The sequence below is a fragment of the Heteronotia binoei genome, chromosome 9, assembly GCF_032191835.1.
Source record: "Heteronotia binoei isolate CCM8104 ecotype False Entrance Well chromosome 9, APGP_CSIRO_Hbin_v1, whole genome shotgun sequence".
NCBI classification, from domain to species: domain Eukaryota; kingdom Metazoa; phylum Chordata; class Lepidosauria; order Squamata; family Gekkonidae; genus Heteronotia; species Heteronotia binoei.
The window spans coordinates 12,701,523-12,717,184 of NC_083231.1; the positions used below are offsets into that span (position 1 = coordinate 12,701,523).

The window sequence follows — 15,662 nt, forward strand, 5'->3', positions numbered from 1 at the left end:
GGCTCCTTTGGCACAAATACTGTTGGCACATCTAAAGGCAGGTGCTCCTCTGTCTACTGTTCTTATCCCCCAGGCAACAGCAATCGGTCTCAGGAGCCCCTGCAATGGTGCCCGGACTTCTGCTCCTATGGGGAGGGGTTTGGGAAGGCAGCAGAGCACAGGTCCACAGAGTCAGTTTGGTGTAGCGGTGAAGTGCGCAGGCTCTTATCTGGGAGAACCGGGTTTGATTCCCCACTCCTCCACCTGCAGCTGCTGGAATGGCCTTGGGTCAGCCATAGCTCTCGTAGGAGTTGTCCTTGAAAGGGCAGCCTCTGTGAGAGCTCTCTTGGCCCCACCCACCTCACAGGGTGTCTGTTGTGGGGGAGGAAGGTAAAGGAGATGGTGAGCCGCTCTGAGAAAGGCGGGATATAAATCCAGTTTCTTCCGCTGCTGCTTCTTTCAGTGCTGCCATGTCTATCTGCCATCGGGGAATGCAAGGCTCATGCAGCAGCTCCAAAGACGGACAAGCCTTCAGCCAGGCTCCGGGTCTCAGTGGGGGCCCAATCATGGCAACCCCTATTGCCAGCTCCAAAGGACCGCATGTTACCACTGAGGTTGACTAGGAAGGTTGCTAAATTCAGCGGGATGGCTTATCGAATTAGGGAAGAAACAAAGAGGTCTAGATGGGTTTTTAGCTTATTCTTGGTTTTAACACTAAATTTACATCTTCTGTGTCTTCAAGTTTGTATTCCTATTTTATGTATATTTTCGATGGCATCATATTTTAAAAAGGTAAAGGTAAAGGTTGTCCCCTGTGCAAGCACCAGTCGTTTTCAACTCTGGGGTGACGTTGCTTTCACAACGTTTTGATAGCAGACGTTTTGATGCCTTCCCCAGTCATCTACACTTTGCCCCCAGCAAGCTGGGGACTCATTTTACCGAACTCAGAAGAATGGGAGGCTGAGTCAACCTCAAGCCGGCTACCTGAACCCAGCTTCCGCTGGGATCAAACTCAGGTCATGAGCAGAGAAGCTCGGACTGCAGTACTGCAGCTTTAATTATATCACCTTTTATTGGTTATGAACTGGGCTTTTATGAATTGTTTGCTGGTCTATGACCATTATAAATAAATTCAATTCAGATAATATTCTAAAATAATATACATAAAATCCAAACTATAATTAAATAGTAATAAAAAGTAATAACCTAATTAAAAAAGGAATAACTTTTTTGTCCCTGATTTGCACCTCTGCATTGTCCGTCAGAAACTTCCCTTCAGCGCTGGTGCAGATCGCCTCCCGCCCTCCCTCTGCACACCCTCCGCTTAGTCGTTTCCATAAACCCAATGTGGTGTCGGTGCCCCCCCCCCCTCCGGCGCTTTCCTTGGTGTTTTCAGAATGTGGGCGGGGCTCCTGCCAAGCAGGGCTTCTGACTGGCTGTGTATCAAGATCCCTTGCCATCATGGGTTAATACTCTGATGGACCTCTGCTCCAGATTTATCCAGCAACATTCCATCTCTATGCCTCCTCCCAGCATCAGGAAGACACAGTACCGGTATACAGGCCAGCAGGAAATTAAAGTGTACTCATAGATGCTCCCAAAGGACATGTTTAATTTGTGCAAAAGAGCTGCTGAAATCTTTTAATTGAGTTCTGTAATTAACTGCTGTTTGCTGTAAGATAGGGGTGGGGAACCTTTTTTCTGCCTAAGTGCCATATGGATATTTATAACATCATTCGCGGGCCATAAAAAATTATCAACTTAAGAAACAGTGCTCCGCCAAGGGAAAATGATTCAGGCCATCAAAATTAATGCAAATAATTGTTTTTCTATTTGAAGTCATGTGGGGAGAGCCTAATCTGGCGCGCACACACACACACACCTGGCCTGCCACCCTAGGCAAATGCACAGGTCCAGGGCTTTTTTGAAGAAAAAGCCCAGCAGGAACTCAGTAGCATATTAGACCACATCCCCTAATATTAGCACATAGCTAATCCCTCTGGGATAATCAAGTGCAAACTGAACTGTGACAGTAACTTTTCCAGGCCCCGCAGCAATTCTGGCTGGCCAGCCAGACCCCAGGGAGGCTGTCGCACAGCACATCTGGGCCCTGTGATCCCTGTCTGGCCCTGGGGAGGCTGCTGCACAGCACAGCTGGGCCCCATGATCCTCGCTGGCCAGCCAGGCCCCAGGGAGGCTGCCACATGGCTCGGTTCAGCCCAGCAATCCCCGAGGGCCACACCAAGTGACCTCGAGGGTCGCATATGGCCCTCGGGACGGAGGTTCCCCACCCCCGCTGTAAGATATGAGACTTAACACTGCGCAATCTCAGTGGATTTCTGATCACTTTCCACTCTTCAGAGAAAATTCTTTTCCTGTATTACTAAATCAGTGGGCAGAGCTGGCTAAATTAATCAGACAAGGACGTATTTTAACTCTTTATCTCTTCAATCTGCACGCAGAACGTATCATAAGGAAAGCTGAATTAGATTTAGATGAAGGTGGAGTGAAAATTAGTGAAAGGAACATTAACCGTTTGAGAAATGCAAACGACATCACGTTACCGGCACAGCATACGAAGAACCCCAAATGATTACTGTTGAAGGTTAAAGCAGAAAGTGCCAAAGCAGGATTGCAGTTGTGAACATCAAGAAAACAAAAGTAATGACCGTGAGGAATCACACAACTTAAAGTTGATGACAAAAGGAATTGAAATTGTTGAAGATTTCCTATTCCTTGCTTCCGTCATCAACCAAAAGGGATACTGAAATCAAGAAATCAGGAGACTAAGACTGATTCCACAGTAGCAGTCACTCCACCTTTGGGCTTCTGCTTTCCCCGAATCGACTGACCAGGGTTTCCCAAACTTTTCTTTCCCGTGGTGTGGTTATTTTTACAATTCTCCTTCGTGGCCCATTAAAATTCAGGGGTGGAGCCAGAAATTATCATTTCCTGTGGTGTCACTTCCAGGGCACACTGAACCAAAACTCCACCAAAACCAAAACACCACCTTTTCCTGTGATGTCACTTCCAGGGCACTCCCCCAAACCTGCCTCTTTTTAAGTAACTTTGTTTTTAGAAAAATCTCTCTGAAACTCATGCTGAGCCAAAATGGGGGTGGAAAGTGGGTGGTCTGCAGTTTTTTCATACATTCCCAGGGTCCTCTCTTTCCACCCTCACACCTGCATGCACCTATCTGTTTGTGTGTTCTTCTCCAGCTTGCAAGCACTCCTAATGCCCATGTTCAATTGCCTGCACCACCTACACACCCCTTCCTCAACAGCACTGGCCAGTGTATGCAGTTGGAAGTGCTGATGCCATTGCCATCAGGAATGCCATCACTGTGTACCACCCACACTGGGCCCTGGCAGCTGCTGTATCTCAAAATTTGCTAACACATTTAGTAGGCCCTTCCTTCAGCTGCTACTATTGGAACCCTGCCTCGAGCTACAAACAAGCTTGCTTGGTTTCAAGAAAATCAAGCTATTTTTCATACTTTTCCTTGGCTGAAACACTGGGAAATCACTGTGAAAGGTAGCAGAGAATTGTACTGCAATTAATGAATTAATTTCAAGTTCTATAAAGTTCATACAAGCTTTTCTGCAGTTATCCCAAAAAGGATATTTATGAAGGGCTTGCAGCTTTTTACTGGCTGTGTTTCCCATGCCTTTAAAAGCAACCTGTTGTGCAGATATTTAGTCAGTGAACTTCTTTCATCCTTTTTAATATCTACAGGAGGAGTTTAATTTTGGTGTCAGACAGCTGTTAAAAGCAGGACCAGTAAAATAGTGCGAAGTTCAGAGTATCATCACTTCCAGTGCTGTTGAGATATACAGCAGTAATCTCCAATAATCTCTTTCTGCCCCACACCTCTAACTCTCACTCACTCACACAGAAATCTCATAGAAAGGCCAGCTGACTACAACTGGGAGTGCCAATTTTTCATTGACAGAGCTCCTATGTTTGCAACAACAGTATGATGAACAGAAAAGTTTCATCCAGTAAAAATGGAAGGAAAGAAAGGGAAAGAATGAAATGGAAGGAAAGGAAAGGAAAGGAAAAGAAAGACATGGAAAGAAAGAACACAAGAGAAGCCATGTTTGATCCAGTCCAAAATTCTCTCATACAATGCCCAAAAAGCACCAGAATGTCCACCAGTGGGGCCAGGGCACTAGAAGCCCTCGCACTGTTGCTTCCCCCCCTCCCAGCACCATGAATACAGACAGAGCATCACTTGCAGGGAAAGAAAGAAAGAAGGGAGGGGGCAAAGAAAAAAAAGCCTTCCTCACCATCAGATGATCCCAGCCAGCAACAATTCTGCCCAGGGGTTGTTTAGTAAAAAAAATAGCTAGCTACTGGAATGCCCACTCCCCACCCCTCCCGGCTGAAAAAAACACACACCCCTTCTTTGCCACCCAGGCCTCCAGGGGAAATCTCCCCAAAAGAACATACCAGAAGGCACAGGAAAGCTCATACCTTGAAGAACACTTCATAGATCTAAAGTGCCAGTGGACGCCAGCTTTTCTCTCAAACACTGGGAGAGGGGGAGAAGGAAGGAGAGGCAGCCCAGCTCCTCTCTGCACGACACAGAGACAGGGGAAGAAAGGAAGCAAAACGGAGCTCAGGCTTTGCAGTCTGTGTCAGTCTTCAAGGCTAGCTTTTCTCTGCACAACACAGAGACAGGGGAAGGAAGGAAGCCAAATGGAGCTCAGGCTTTGCAGCCTGTGTCAGTCTTCAAGGATAGCTTTTCTCTGCACAACATAGAGACAGTGGAAGGAAGCAGAGCAGAGGTCATGCTTTACTGGGGGCGGGGCTAGCTTTGGCTTTTTTTGTGACCCGGTAGTGAGACTTCCGTGGCCCTGTACCGGGTCCCGACCCTGCAAATGGGAAACAGTGATCGATTCCCGACTAGTTGCTGTGCGGCCGCATTTTAACCCCTCCCCCCATGGCTTCCTGATTTTTTTTTTTTTTAGAGCAAGGTTGTTAACAATAGGATGCTCTGGAGGTCATTAATTCATAGGGGCAGGTAAATACAAAAGTATAGACAACTAACCTACCTTCTTGCCCAAGGTCAGATAGATTAGTTATGTATAATGCAGTTCCAGAGGGCCTGTACAACTGAAATGGTATGGCTGAGGCTATGGTAGCTTTTAGTTGGCTCCCTCCTTTCTTTCCGGCCACTGACTCTTTCTTCATATCAGTCATAACATCTGCTGACACACACGATTTTATTTATTTATTATTAGATTTATATCCCACCCTCCCTGCCAAAGCAGACTCAAGGTGGCACAATCCATCTCTTGAAAACTGGCAATTGTGACTATGCGCCATCTTAATAGGTCTCTCTTCATTGCTGCTACCTTGAATTTTATTGTTTTAATGTTTTTAATCTATTGTGATTGATTGTAATGAGTTTTGACTCCCCATTTGAGGAGGGTGGAATGCAAATCTGAAAAAAAATAAATAGATCTATTGGACTATCAGCTGTACGGGAATGCATTTTAATTGATACTGTATCTGTTGTTCTAACCATTGTTGTGCAGGGGGAAGGTGGGCAAGAAATCAAACAAATGTACAAATTAGGATTTGCTAATTTATGCATTTATTTATTTACCAGAGTCAACCAGAAAAACCAGCGGGGAATGTCCACTAATGACATGAGCTTGTAACAAGCTTGACAATTTTCTTAATTTTAAGCTTGTAGGGATTGCAGGAGACGTGGAACGGTATGGTACAGCCTCATCCCATCATATCTCAGAAGCGAAGTATGGTCGGTACTTGAATGGGAGGCCACCTTGTAAGATTCTGCAGGGGAAAGCAATAGCTTCTTACTTGCTGGGGCTGCCAAAAGTCCGTTGCAGCTTGATGAGACATGCTTACTTGTATGCACACATAGTGGAGTAGAGAACATACATACACACTGGAATAGTTCCGTTGTTTTGTGTGATGAATCAGTGTCGATTTATGCCAGGGGTGGGGAACCTCTGTCCCGAGGGCCGTCACTTGGTATGGCCCTCGGAGATTGCTGGGCTGAACCGAGCCATGTGGCAGCCTCCCTGGGGCCTGGCTGGCCAGCGAGGATCGTGGGGCCCAGCCGCGCTGTGCAGCAGCCTCCCCAGGGCCAGGCAGGGATCACAGGACCCAGATGTACTGTGCGGCAGCCTCCCTGGGGCCTGGCTGGCCGGCCAGAATTGCTGCAGGGCCTGGAAAAGTTACTGTCCCAGCTCAGGTTGTATTTGATTATCCCAGAGGTGTGGCCTAATATGCTAATGAGTGTGTGACCTAATATACTAATATTAGGGGATGTGGTCTAATATGCTACTAAGTTCCTGCTGGGCTTTTTCTACAAAAATGCCCTGGACCTATGCATTTGCCTAGGGCGGCGGGCTGTGTGTGTGTGTATGTGTGTGTGTGTGCCAGATTAGGCTCTCCCCACATGATTTCAAACAGAAAAACAATTATTTGCATTAATTTTGCCGGCCTGAATCATTCTCCCTCGGCGGAGCACTGTTTTTTAAGTTGATAATTTTTATGGCCCACAAATGATGTTATAAATATCCATATGGCCCTTTGGCGGAAAAAAGGTTCCCCACCCCTGATTTATGCAAAGAAGTGTCCAAGTTAAACACATCATGTAGTTTTCTTGATCTTGATGTGCATGATCCAGCCAGTTTCAGACCACTAACTGATTTCTTCTGGGAATCACTTTGGAATCACTGTGTCTTACAAGTGGCTCGAGTTGATTGGACTGTCACCTTTCGCTTTTTGTTTCTTCCAGTTCTAAAAGGAGAGGGTGAAATAACCCTTCAGTGACAATGAAAGGGTGTTTTGCTCACAAGAACAGGGTGTTTTTTGCTTTCTGTTTCCCTCAACCTTAAAACATGCATTATTATTCACTGCAAAAAAGCAACCTCACCTGGAAAAAAAATCTCCCTAAAATTTCCTTTTGTTTTTCATTCAGGATTTTGTTATGGGACTTTCTATTTTGCTCCGGGGGACAGTGCAAGAAAAACTTAACTGGGCGTTTAATTTATATGACATAAATAAGGATGGTTATATAACAAAAGAGGTAAGGAGTCCCTTTCGCTCGCTGTAATTTGAATCTGCCACCAAGCTCCTTTTTTGTAGGGAAATATGTCAGACATAAATGGCTGTAATATCGAATCAACTGCTTGAGGGAGCAAAACATCCAATGAAAACACACACACAAACACAGAGCAGCATGGGGTGGTTTGCCATTGCCTTCCCCAGTCATCTACACTTTCCCCCCCACAGCAAGCTGGGGACTCATTTTACCGACCTCAGAAGGATGGAAGCCTGAGTCAACCTGGAGCCAGCTACCTGAACCAGTTTCCGCTAGGATCGAACTCAGGTTGTGAGCAGAGGGCTCCGACTGCAATACTGTAGCTTTACCACTCTGCGCCACAGGGCTCTTCCACTAAAGTGAGAACACAACAAAAAGAAGGCTGGGCTGAATTCCCGAGAGTTTGAGTGACCCTGAATTGGCAGATGTGAGATGTTTTTTTACCCACGTTGCTTCCATACAGTCGACTTTGTCCAGCGATGTCTTCTGTTTCCACGAAATATTTTTAAGGCCCTGCTAGCAACACATTCCAAGATGTCCACAAAGAAGGGGAAGCGTTCACAACACGATGTTTGGAAAAGGCTAAGATGCATTCCCCCCACCGCAAACTTTGGGTTTCTGGGGGGACCATTTCTAATATTGCTCCGGAAAGACACAGGAGAGTTTTTGGTGAAACACATACATCATAGATCGGAGCATATGTACCCTGTTGTACTATCCATAAGGTTTCTACATTTTAAAAAAATCAGTCCTAGGTCAGCACAAGAGACAGCCGGCGGCTGATTGAGTGTTGATTGCTAGTGCTTGGTTTAACCACATCTGTTGCAGCCACACCTGTTTTGGGAACCTGTCATATCCAACACTCCCTCTAAGCTGTGGAGTCTTGTGAGCAAACATTCTTCTTTGTGAGCTACTGGCATTAAAGTTGTGAGCTACTGGCATTAAAGTTGTGAGCTCCTGCATAGTTTAGCTTGCTCTGGGGCCATTCTTCCTGAGCTAAGACAAAAATGTGTGAGCCAGGGGCCAAAAACCTGTGAGCTAGCTCACACTAACTCCGCTTAGAGTGAACACTGGTCATATCTATTTTGGAATTTCTTGGCCCTTGTGTAGCTCTACAAACAAAGAGAGAACATTGTACAATTTTCTGTAATTTTTTTTCAATACTACTGAATATTGTTTAGCATAAAGTTGTTTTGGTACATGCATTAGTGAAAACCCCCACGGAGCGTTCTGTATTTATTTGCCTATCTATACCCGTGACCTCTCTTATCTTGACATACTGACATGGTTTAACCATCTAGCAACTGACTTATAATTATTTCGACAATTGCATTCTGGGAAGTTTTCAGTTCTAGGCTTATGGGACTTCTGAGGTTTGCCAAAGTTTACGGCATTTTTGTGTGTGTGGGAGAACTCACCAGAACCTTTTTGAAAGGTGGCCTCTCCAAAGCCTGAAGGGGGAATTGGCGGAGATCGATGCAGTTTTTTACAGGAAAAATCACTGGTTTTATTCTGCGTTTCCTCAAAGATGCTCGGGGTATCTCAGATTCTCTCCCTCTTCCCCTGCAACACAGGGCTTTCCCACATTCTCATTTTCCTTGTGGGTTCGTGTTGCTTCAGTGTTTTTTCTGTTCCACATGTGTTTTTCTCCCCCTAGTGGTCTATTTGATATTATATTACTTTATGTTCAGCATATCTCCCTGCTGATTTAAAACTGCAGGCTTCAATGCCAGATATAAAGTGATGAAGTCTCGAATAGACTACTGGAGGAAGCAAAACGCATCCCCAAGCAACAGGAACACAGAAAAATGCGGAAAAGCCCATAGGCTAGGCTGAAAGATCACAGGTAGCCCAGTATATTCAAGTGAGTTTCACTGCTGAGTGGGGATTTGAAAATCGATTTCCTTGTCCTAGTTCTAGTCCTCCGCTCTAACCACACCACACTAACATACTATCCTTTCTAAGGCAATGTTTCTCTTTTTTGCTCCGCAGGAAATGCTTGATATTATGAAAGCCATATATGATATGATGGGAAAATGCACTTATCCTGTTCTTAAAGAAGATGCACCCAGGCAGCACGTGGAAACATTTTTCCAAGTAGGTAAATTAGTAAAGACAAAGATGATCTTAGAAACTGCACGATGAAGTCTTGCTTTGCGACAGTCGCAAAACTGGTGGCTCTTATTAAGGGTCCTTAACGAAGTTCTCTCTGGCCCCTGACCCCTAGTATTCTCTTATTGGGGAGGGGGGGTCTGGCCTGTCCAGGGGGTAACCATTTATTTCGTTGGGTACACCATATGGAGACCCAGGCTTTGATCTGATTACATTGTTCCCTTCACGCTTTTTCTCCATTGTAGTGCTTGCATCCTGTCATTAGTAGTTCTGGGTTTGCAAGATCAGTGTTTTTCAAGGAGATCACAGGTCCTACAACTGATAGACAAATTAAAAACTAATAAGTCACTGGGTCCGGATGGCATACATCCGAGAGTTCTGAAAGAACTCAAAGTTGAACTTGTGGATCTTCTAACAAAAATCTGTAATCTTTCATTGAAATCTGCCTCTGTTCCTGAGGACTGGAAGGTAGCAAATGTCACCCCCATCTTTAAAAAGGGTTCCAGAGGAGATCCAGGAAATTACAGGCCAGTCAGTCTGACTTCAATACCGGGAAAGTTGGTAGAAACCATTATCAAGGACAGAATGAGTAGGCACATTGATGAACACAGGTTATTGAGGAAGACTCAGCATGGGTTCTGTAAGGGAAGATCTTGCCTCACTAACCTGTTACATTTCTTTGAGGGGGTAAACAAACTTGTGGACAAAGGAGACCCGATAGATGTTGTTTACCTTGACTTCCAGAAAGCTTTTGATAAAGTTCCTCATCAAAGGCTCCTTAGAAAGCTTGAGAGTCATGGAGTAAAAGGACAGGTCCTCTTGTGGATCAAAAACTGGCTGAGTAATAGGAAGCAGAGAGTGAGTATAAATGGGCAGTCTTCGCAGTGGAGGACGGTAAGCAGTGGGGTGCCGCAGGGCTCGGTACTGGGTCCCATGCTCTTTAACTTGTTCATAAATGATTTAGAGTTGGGAGTGAGCAGTGAAGTGGCCAAGTTTGCGGATGACACTAAATTGTTCAGGGTGGTGAGAACCAGAGAGGATTGTGAGGAACTCCAAAGGGATCTGTTGAGGCTGGGTGAGTGGGCGTCAACGTGGCAGATGCGGTTCAATGTGGCCAAGTGCAAAGTAATGCACATTGGGGCCAAGAATCCCAGCTACAAATACAAGTTGATGGGGTGTGAACTGGCAGAGACTGACCAAGAGAGAGATCTTGGGGTCGTGGTAGATAATTCACTGAAAATGTCAAGGCAGTGTGCGTTTGCAATAAAAAAGGCCAACGCCATGCTGGGAATTATTAAGAAGGGAATTGAAAACAAATCAGCCAGTATCATAATGCCCCTGTATAAATCGATGGTGCGGTCTCATTTGGAGTACTGTGTGCAGTTCTGGTCGCCGCACCTCAAAAAGGATATTATAGCATTGGAGAAAGTTCAGAAAAGGGCAACTAGAATGATTAAAGGGCTGGAACACCTTCCCTATGAAGAAAGGTTGAAACGCTTAGGGCTCTTTAGCTTGGAGAAACGTCGACTGAGGGGTGACATGATAGAGGTTTACAAGATAATGCATGGGATGGAGAAAGTAGAGAAAGAAGTACTTTTCTCCCTTTCTCACAATACGAGAACTCGTGGGCATTCGATGAAATTGCTGAGCAGACAGGTTAAAACGGATAAAAGGAAGTACTTCTTCACCCAAAGGGTGATTAACATGTGGAATTCACTGCCACAGGAGGTGGTGGCGGCCACAAGCATGGCCACCTTCAAGAGGGGGTTAGATAAAAATATGGAGCAGAGGTCCATCAGTGGCTATTAGCCACAGTGTGTATGTGTGTGTGTGTATATATATATATATATATATATTTGGCTGCTGTGTGACACAGAATGTTGGACTGGATGGGCCATTGGCCTGATCTAACATGGCTTCTCTTATGTTCTTAAGGAGCCTTACACAATCAGAAATGTCAGCAGCACATCGGGTTGCCAGGTCACCTTATCTGGCAAGCGGGGGTCTCCTGATGTCCTTTCTAGAGACTAGAAGTGATAATGGGCATTTTTAGGGCCTACTTCCGGTTTCAGGCCTACTTCCAGTCAGGGGTGATGATCTGGTTTTTGGGCAAAACTCTATGGTAAATTTGGCTTAAAACCATAACCAGTGGCCCCAAAACAGTGTCCTGCCCAACCAGAAGTAGGCCTGAAAACAGAAGTAGGCCCAAAGTTGGGCTGAAATTGGAAGTAGGCCCTGAAAGGTCAATTGAGGGAGGGGTTTCCCCCCCGCTGGCCAGCCGGCTGGCAGTGGGCAAGAGCCTGCGAAAACAGGGTTTCCCTCACTCCCACCAGGGGGCTGGCAGCCCTTGCATTGCAAGAATCAAGCATTGCAATAGGAGAAAGCCTCCACAGCAGAGGCCAAAGAAAAGCATAATGGGACAGCCAGGATTCTCCTGGCGCAGAGATGGAAATCTCGGGAAACTCCCACGAGAATGGACTTGGTGGGGAAAATTCCGGAAACAGCAGAGCTGGACCTTTTTATCCCAGCTGTTGGCTGGGAAATCTAAGGAAGAAGCAAGAAAATATTGGATGAAATTTTATGCCTGGTTAGACACTCAAGACTCTTAAGATTCTCTGGTGTGTATTTATATCTCCTTTTTTCCTGTACTCTGTATTATAAGACTGCCTTTATTGCAATTGTCAAAGTTAACAGATATTTTAACAAAAAGATTTGTAACACAAAATATTTAAATGTTGATGATTAAACTATGCATCATCAACATTTTGATATTTTGTGTTACAAATCTTTTTGTTACAAAACATCTGGAGAGAATAATATGTGACAATTTATGTATTTTAAAATATTGCAGATGTAGACGTGTATTCCTTGAAAGTATTTTTTATGCAGAATAAGATCAATATGTCCTCTTATTTCCTATCGCTTCCTATTCCCTACCCTCAACTCGTGGAAATTAATAAAACTTTTAAAACCTGAAAAGTCTACCGGGCACCCCAAGCCCTTGTCTTGAATCTGGAGCCCTGCCGTTTGCCCAGATGTAAAATACAGGCAAGTGATAGATGGGTCTGATCCATCACAGAGAGCTTTGTTGGTTTGCGGGAGTTACCCGTCTGAACGTAGCCCGTTTTTCAAGGGCAATGCGAGGAGACAGTGTTATCACGAGGCTGACCTGACTTATGCAACATTTCTTCTTTGGCAGAAAATGGACAGAAATAAGGACGGTGTCGTTACTATGGACGAATTCATTGAAAGCTGCCAAACAGTGAGTTGGGGGTGGTCACGTTTCAGCGGTTGCTCTGGATGTGGCCTTGCTGCCACTCGTCTGAGCGTGAAGCAGAAGTGCTGCTAAAACCTTAGCGCACACAATACCATGCCCTCCTGCTGTGCTCATTAGTGTTGCCGTGTTGATCTATGAAAACCCAACCCTTTGCCAGCCTTGAGAATCTTTCATACATCTGACAAATTGAGCTCCAATCCATGAAAGCTTGGGCTACAATAAACGTGGTTAGTCCTTGGGGGTTGCTCATGGACCCCTACTTAATTTTGATCTCTGCCCAGGTCTGCCGTGCTCCTGCGAACAGTTCTGCATCATCATTCATGCATTAATTGCTTTTCTCCAAAGTGATCTGCAGAGGAACCCAAAAGCAGAAACATACAGAAGAGGGGTGTCAAACTCATTTGTTATGAGGGCCGGATCTGACATAAAGGAGACCTTGTCAGGCCGGGCCATGTTGGGCCCATGTGTGTACCTATTTACTTGCAGCTGCTGGAATGGCCTTGGGTTAGCCATAGCTCTCACAGAGCTGTCCTTGAAAGGGCAGCTGCTGTAAGAGCTCTCTCAGCCCCACTCACCTCACAGGGTGTCTGTTGTGAGGGAGGAAGGTAAAGGAGACTGTGAGCCGCTCTGAGACTCTGTCCTTGAAAGGACAGCTGCTGTAAGAGCTCTCTCAGCCCCACCCACTGTTGTGAGGGAGGAAGGTAAAGGAGATTGTGAGCTGCTCTGAGACTCTGTCCTTGAAAGGGCAGCTGCTGTAAGAGCTCTCTCAACCCCACCCACCTCACAGGGTGTCTGTTGTGAGGGAGGAAGATAAAAGAGATTGTGAGCCGCTCAGAGACTCTGATTCAGGGAGAAGGGCGGGGTATAAATCTATGGTCGTCATCTTCATCTACAAAAGGGGATGAATAAAGTTTTTTCTGGGCTACTTTAATATGTTAAAGATATTCAGACGTACATTTTGAAAGTTTTCCAGAAGGAGAAGCTAAAGCTCTGGCTGCATGAGTCTTGGAACTGGTCTGCAACAAATTACATCCTCTCAGCTGGGCATCAGAGGAATAGTATTGTTATTTTGTAAAGTAGGGTTGCCCAGGTCCCTACCTTCCGGGAGTTTCCTGCTCCCGGAAAAATGTCTCCTTGTGACTTCCAGTGTCACCCCAAAGTGATGTAGTATGGTTGCCGGGTCCGACTCAGGAAATATCGGGAGTTTTTGTGGGTGGAGCCAGGTTGTGACAGGCATGACTGAACTCCGAAGGGACTTCTGGCTATCACATTTGAAGGGATCGTGCTCTTTTTAAATGCCTTCCCTTCATTGGAAATAATGGAGGATGGGGCACCTTCTTTGGGGGTTCAAGAATTGGACCCCGATCCAATCTTTTTGAAAGGTTTTGGGGGGGGGGGGGAGTTGAGGAGAGGCACCAGACGCTATGCTGAAAATTTGGTGCCTCTACCTTAAAAAACAGTTCACTCCCAGAGCCCCAGGTCGATTCTCCATTATACTCTATGGCAGGGGTATAGGGAACGTTGGCTCTCCAGATGTTTTTTGCCTACAACTTCCATCAGCCCCAGCCATTGGCCATGCTGGCTGGGGCTGATGGGAGTTGTAGGCAAAAAACATCTGGAGAGCCAACGTTCCCTACCCCTGCTCTATGGGGACTGGTCTCCATAAGGTATAATGGAGTGCCCAACGGACATTCAACCCCTCCCCCCGGCTTTCTGATAACCCTGTAGTGAGGGAAAGGCCTCCAAGCCACAGGATCCTCTGCCCCCAACTAGGGATTAAAAACCCTATGATGTAAGCACGTTGAGGAGACACTCTGGTTTTGGAGCAAAACCCAGAATGTTGCCCGGACATGCCTATATCCCCTGCTTTGTGGGGAGGGTGGGACATAAACTGAATGAATGAATACATAAATCACTTCCGGGTCACAGTGAAGTCATGTAGGCATGCTGCTGAAATGTCAGTTGCCCCTCCCCCTTTTGGGGGGAAGTCCCACCCAACTGGCCAGCTGATTGGCGGTAGTGGCGGGGCCCAGCAGCAGGAGAACCTTGCCCCCCCCCCCCCCAGGGTTGTGGCATCCCGATTTTAAAGTCACATCTTTTGGCATGAAGGGGGAGGGGACTGCTTTTCGTCAATGAAAATATTTCTGCTTTTTGAAACTTTCAAATTTGAACTCTCAAGATAACAAGGAGGCGTCTTTATCTTTACAGGATGAAAACATCATGCGGTCCATGCAGCTCTTTGAAAATGTGATCTAACTCCACACGGATCTTTTCAGTTAATGGACACTATGAACAATTCAGCAGCAGCCACTCCATGCCACTCCGAACCATACAACGGGATTGCTCAGCTTTACACTGAGACGTGTATAATGCAAATAAGCTTTGTTTAATAAAAAGCCTCTGTGACGAGACTATATATTTTTTCCACTAGTTGAGATGAAACCAGTCCTCTTTTAAACTTGTAGATGTCCTTTCAACTTCACCGGATTTGGAGAAGAGGCCAAAGAAAAAATGATACAAAAACTGCAATTGTTGCCATCCCAAACCTTGAGAGATGTCGGAGAGACAGAGACAGAAAAGGCAGGGGTTTTTGCTCATTTCTCTTAGGATAGATTCGAGTGGGTTGTCATGTTGGTCAGAAGCAACAGAACAAAGTCTGAGTCCAGGGGCACATTGAAAACCAACAAAGTTTAATTTTGGGTATAAGCTGTCTTGTGGACTGGACTCAAAGTTTGGGGTAGTGGTTAAGTGTGTGGACTCTTATCTGGGAGAACCGGGTTTGATTCCCCACTCCTCCACTTGCACCTGCTAGCATAGCCTTGGGTCAGCCATAGCTCTGGCAGAGGTTGTCCTCTGCTGTAAGAGCTCTCTCAGCCCCACCCACCTCACAGGGTGTCTGTTGTGAGGGAGGAAGGTAAAGGAGACTGTGAGCCGCTCTGAGACTCTGTCCTTGAAAGGGCAGCTGCTGTGAGAGCCCTCTCCAGCCCCACCCACCTCACAAGGTGTCTTGTGGGGGAGGAAGGGAAAGGAGATTGTGAGCCGCTCTGAGACAATATCATCTTCTTCAGTTCTATCAGTTGAGTTTCTAGAATGTTAACACTTTATTTTCATGCTCTCTCTTTTTTTAACGAACTGTTTTCCACAAGCCCCATACAGCTAGTTCTAGATTGGGCACAATCCTTTCTGGCAAGAGGTAGAAGAAGTTGTTCC

General features: G+C 45.8%; 1 protein-coding gene across 7 annotated transcripts in view; it reads left to right on the plus strand.

The window, feature by feature from the left end:
- Positions 1-14,863, plus strand: part of KCNIP4 (potassium voltage-gated channel interacting protein 4) — a 538,048-nt gene extending 523,185 nt beyond the window's left edge. For all 7 annotated transcript variants that reach the window (XM_060246240.1, XM_060246239.1, XM_060246237.1 and 4 more), the window contains exons 5-8: positions 6,941-7,048; positions 9,056-9,160; positions 12,375-12,437; positions 14,661-14,863. In XM_060246240.1, the coding sequence (XP_060102223.1) occupies positions 6,941-7,048; positions 9,056-9,160; positions 12,375-12,437; positions 14,661-14,708 (324 nt within the window). In that variant the 3' untranslated portion in view covers positions 14,709-14,863. The remainder of the gene's footprint in view (positions 1-6,940; positions 7,049-9,055; positions 9,161-12,374; positions 12,438-14,660) is intronic.
- Positions 14,864-15,662: the final 799 nt, after the last annotated feature.